This window comes from Priapulus caudatus, unplaced genomic scaffold (assembly GCF_000485595.1).
Source record: "Priapulus caudatus unplaced genomic scaffold, Priapulus_caudatus-5.0.1 Scaffold746, whole genome shotgun sequence".
NCBI lineage: Eukaryota > Metazoa > Priapulida > Priapulimorpha > Priapulimorphida > Priapulidae > Priapulus > Priapulus caudatus.
The window spans coordinates 94,905-100,190 of record NW_014577807.1 but is presented as its reverse complement, the minus strand read 5'-3'; the positions used below and the strand labels follow the sequence as shown (position 1 = coordinate 100,190).

At 44.3% G+C, this 5,286-nt stretch overlaps 1 protein-coding gene across 1 annotated transcript in view; it reads right to left on the bottom strand.

Annotated features, from left to right (window-relative positions):
- The window catches only part of LOC106813255 (canalicular multispecific organic anion transporter 2-like), a 33,964-nt gene extending 29,962 nt beyond the window's left edge, over positions 1-4,002 (bottom strand). Inside the window, exons 1-7 of the mRNA XM_014817343.1 lie at positions 3,945-4,002; positions 3,355-3,486; positions 2,769-2,939; positions 2,095-2,272; positions 1,550-1,665; positions 667-805; positions 333-398 (exon numbers count right to left, since the gene is read on the bottom strand). Of these exons, the coding sequence (XP_014672829.1) occupies positions 333-398; positions 667-805; positions 1,550-1,665; positions 2,095-2,272; positions 2,769-2,939; positions 3,355-3,368 (684 nt within the window). The 5' untranslated portion in view covers positions 3,369-3,486; positions 3,945-4,002. The remainder of the gene's footprint in view (positions 1-332; positions 399-666; positions 806-1,549; positions 1,666-2,094; positions 2,273-2,768; positions 2,940-3,354; positions 3,487-3,944) is intronic.
- Between the last annotated feature and the right edge of the window lie 1,284 nt (positions 4,003-5,286).

Genomic DNA, 5,286 nt, shown 5'->3' with positions numbered 1-5,286 from the left:
AGATACGTTAAGAGTGGGAGAGATACATGAGGTGAGATATTTTAAGAGTAGGGAAGATACATTAGGTGAGATATTTTAAGAGTAGGGAAGATACATTAGGTGAGATATGTTAAGAGTAGGGAAGATACATTAGGTTAGGGGAGATATGTTGGGAGGGAGATATGTTAGAGTGGGAGAGATATGTTAGGGTTAAACTAAAAGATAATAAATCTATAAAAATTAAATATAGAGAAATATTTCAAAGTGACAGTCGTGAGACAAGAAGCTACACTAATATATCTAAACCCATGACAGTGACGGCATCATTTTGTTTCTCGCTGCAAAAGAGTTACCTTCATTCCATTCAAGACCTCATTGACCAGCTTTATTCGTTGATCTTTTAACTTCAGCTGACGTGTCTGCAGGAAATATTAAATAAAAGTTATGGAATTAGAACAAAAGTCATCACAGAGTCCGTAATCTCTCTTCCGATGGCACAGTGATGAATTCCGAGATGCTAAGCCTATTGTAGATAACACACTGGCAGCGTATTGGTTCTGAAATTATTACTCATAAAGATTCTAAATTGTCGAACGAAATTTGAAGAAATAAAGAATAAAAAAATAATAATATAGAAATAATATAATATAATAAATAAAGAAATAAAGTTGCGTGGAATGTACGTACCTGGAATTTTCGGGTGAAAGCAGCAAGGACCCCATTAATTGGGATGAGAAGCAGCATGACTGCGAGCCCAGCTAGCACAGAGACACCTAGCTCCTGCCATAGGAAATACAGCGCTAGCGCAATCTGGATGGGTGCCGACCTGCAACATCAAATTACACTCGCTCACTGAACTACAAACTTACGCGTAGTAAAAATGAATCTAGTGATCACCAACTTCAGGGAGCAACCTAAACGTGTCTATACGATATCGATAGCTCGATAAAAACTCAGGACGATAGATACGTTGGCGAAAACAAGCCGTGAAAAGTCTGCCATGCTGGTAATGACAAAACCAAGAATGGTCTCATTAAATAAGTTCATTCGGTTGGTAGATAATAGATCTATATAATCTTGGTTAATTTTTACTCAATCGTGTTTATTCAAAGGGTTATATATTGAACGATCGTATATCTGAAAGGTTTAAATACAGAAAAACACCTCTTCAATCGTAACAAAGACAAAGACAATGGCAAGTTGAATTTTCCAGTTTAGATGGTTGCATCATCACCCTCCATTTTTATCTCTACGAATGTCTTGTCTGGAGGGTGTAACGATGTAATTTAATTAATGTGAAGTGTTTATGTTACGTTACGTTACATTACGTTACGTTGTGTTGTTATGTTATGATATGTTATGTCACGTCATGTCACGTCATGTGTTTATGTTTATGTTATTAATGAGATGTGTGTATTACTGCAAGGACGAGGCGCGTGTATTTACCACAGCATGGAGACGTAGTTATGTTATGATATGTTATGTCACGTCATGTCACGTCACGTGTTTATGTTTATGTTATTAATAAGATGTGTGTTTTACTGTAAAGACGAGGCGTGCGCATACTTACCACAGCATGCAGACGTAGTTCATCAGGTCCATCAGTCGCTGAGCGTCAACGGACATCAGGTTGACGATCTCGCCCGCCGTCGACGATTTCTTGGCGGCGTTCGACATCGTTAACGCCTGAACAAGAGAACACCCACCCCACGATCGTCAAATCGGTGCCATTCGTTTGTATTACAGAGAATAACGAATGAATTTTAATTTTATAAATTTTTTTATTAGGGAAGCCACGAATCCTTACATACACGTTACAAGGAAGGACAGCCACGAATCCTTACATACATGCTGCAGATTAGGGAAAGCCACAAAGCCACGCATTCTTTCTTACAGGGTAGGGAAAGCCACAACGCCACGGACACGCATTACAGGATAGAGAAGCCGCGATGCCACGAACAAAGAAAGCCAAGAAGCTCCTGTTACGCGAGAGACGGAAGCCGTGAACAAAGAAAGCCAAGAAGAAAGCTCCCGTAACAAAAGAGACGGAAGCCGCGAACAAAGAAAGCCCAGAAGGAAGCTCCTGTAACGCGAGAGCCGTGAAGCCCACCTCACCTTCTTGTAGATGATGCTGGTGAGAGCCGAGCGTATGCGCAGGCCGACCTGCAGCATCGTCGTGTAGTTCAGCTGCGTGAGGATGCTCTGCACGCAGCCCGACGCAAACATCAGCACCGTGTAGAAGAGGCCACGCCACAGCGGCTCCGCCGGGTTGCTGGTGAACGCGATCAGGTACCTGAAACGACGCATCAGGCAAGGATGGCGTATCCTCACTTCTCCCCCCCCCCACATCACAGCTGTTACTCACACGGGGTGGAGCATGTCAGACAAATTTATGCATAGAATTTACAAAGAGAGAGAGAGAGAGAGGCGGAGGGAGGGATGGGGAAGGGATCAGAGAAAGAGCATGAGGAGAGGAGAGAGAGGGAGGGAGAGAGAGAGAAAGAAAGAGCAATCAAGAGATTGGAAGAGAGCAGGAAAGAGGCAGAGAACAGAATAGAGAGAGAGAGAGAGAGAGAGAGAGAGAGAGAGAGAGAGAGAGAGAGAGAGAGAGAGAGAGAGAGGAGAGAGAGAGGTAGAGAGAGAGAGAGAAAGAGAGAGAACAAAATAATGCTAAGACAGTAGAATGTGAGTAAATGGGGGGGTCGTGACGCACCGACGTCCCACCATCGCACGAGGCCCCGAAATGCCCTTGACGAATCACTCGCAACCTTGACACGACCTCGACTCACTTGAGAAGCTGCGGCGCAATGAACTGCATCAGGTCGCTGAAGATCTTCAGCACCGACGCGTACGCCACCAGGGGGCCGTAGGCGCGCACGAGCGTCATGAACACGGAGGGAGTGTACGCGGGGCTCTGCTCCAGTCCCGCCTCCTGCTCCGCCCGCCTCACCGCCTTCGACCTGCAACGATGAGCCGAGGGAGAGCGTGAGAGACGACCCACACGCGCCGACGACTCGATCACGCCGACTCTACGATGCGCCAACCGCAGGAAGAATTCAACTCGGTTTTTCCCTTTACCGTCCCTAACTCCGCCTTCCGCGCGGGGAAGACTCGTGCTGACGTGCACGTTAACTTCACGACGTCTACCGCAGGAAGAATTCAACTCGGGTTTTCCCTTTACCGGCCCTAACGCCACCTCCCACGTGGGGAAGACTCGTGCTGATGCGCACGTTAACTTCACGACGTCTACCGCAGGAAGAATTCAACTCGGCTTTTCCCTTTACCGGCCCTAACGCCCACTGCATATCTACAACACAACTCCAGGCAGTAAATGGCCTGGCAACGGCAAATCCCAAGGTTGTGTACGACCCAGACCTTTTTAGTTTCATTATCTCCTTGTTCCACTTGGCTTCGAACTCGGGCACCAGGCGCTGGCAGGTGTCCTCCGTGTTCAGGTCCCACAAGTCCTTGTTCTCGAGCGCCTTGCGGTAGCCTAAAATACACAGGCTGAAAAAACCCCGCGAGAACGAGATCGTCAAAAAAACCCGCGAGAACGAGATCGTAAAAAAACGTGCAGCAGCCCGTTGTCGTCCTGTTGCGGCTGCTACGTTGTTTGCGAAAGCAGCAATGTTACGATGTGCGAACAGTTCCCTAAAATGGCGGTTTGTTATTTTTGCGACGGTTAATGACGAAACAGCTAAAGCCATTCAATAGGTTACACAATAAATGAGAACCTAAGAGAATAGTATTAAGCTTGCAATGTGCAACTAGAAAGAAGAAAATTGTTTAAAAATCATGATTTCGATAAAAAAAAACAATTAAAGAGGGATACAATATTGATTGTGGCACTTTACACACACCTTACAGTTAGCCAGGGTGTTAAATGTGCCTAAGTGTTCTTCACCAGTATTTCACCCCTATTTGAGCTATACCATCCAACATGTGTTGCAAGACCTGACACCCACCTTGTACACCAGCCGTATGTTATGTTGCTGTAAAATGATGATGTTTTCTGCTTGCATGGATTCTACAGAATGCAAAATAAAAAAAGAATAGCAATCATCTCTTTACACAAGCACATCCTACACAAGTTTAACCTACACAATTAGCATAAGTATATGACAATATTCATTTGAATTTTTTTTACTTGATGATGACGACGTTAGGATGTCAAATTGAACAGGGTAAATCCAGGCACATACTGTGCGCTATCAATGCATTCATACAAGTGCAACAAAGGGAACAAATTCAACTGTGAGTGAACCTCACCAGAGAATGTTGATGCGTCAATCATTTCAAGATCACACATAGTAAAAACCGCGTAACATATTCACACAACGAAACCACGACCAACCTCAAAATGCCCTATGCCAAACCTCGGGTTAGATGCAACAGAAACCAACGATCCTAGCAAAACTAACACAGTCAGACCCACGTCGTCACCCAATTTCATCCATCACCTCTATAGAACAACCGCCTGTGCGTGAAGGCCACGTTTCTGGTTATTCTTGAGTGGCCTTAATATACAGGTTCGATCGTAGTTACAAAAAATAACGCCTAGCGTATCTTCCGTTTGTCCGTGAAGGCCACGTTTCCGGTCACCGTCGAGTGGCCTTAATATACAGGTTCGATCGTAGTTACCCGACGAGTCCAATTTAAACCGTCGGGTCCGAACTTTTTATTGTGATAGGCAAAAATAACATATAAAGCAATACTTTAAAAAATATTTTTTTTAATAAAAAAAGATCGCGATGACTGATTCGATCGGTGAATGCATTGATTTGACTTTGAAGTCATTATATTGGTCTGAGTTAAGAGTATACAAACAAGTATTGGTTAGAATACAAAAATAAATAAAAAATTTTGATAAAAAAAAAGTTTTGCCTGCCTACCGTGTCCAATTTTTTTTCAGCTCGTTACCAGAAACAAACATCTTTTTTTCTTAGGCCTAACTAATTACACCTGTATTGTTGTATACACTATACTGTATTACTTGTATATTGTATTGGTCAGGGAGGCGTGGACGAGAAGTTCCGCTTCTCGCTGATCTGCCTCTACTTTCTGTTCGTGACGATGAGTTTTTTGCTCGGCTTCTCGTCGGACCCGGCGGAGACCTGCATGGAGGAGATCGGCCGACCGCAGGTGGGTTTCAGCAAAGATCCGCTACTAAGGCGTTATTCTTTGTACTACGATCGAACCTGTATATTAAGGCCACTCGACGGTGACCGGAAACGTGGCCTTCACGGACAAACGGAAGATACGCTAGGCGTTATTTTTTGTAACTACGATCGAACCTGTATATTAAGG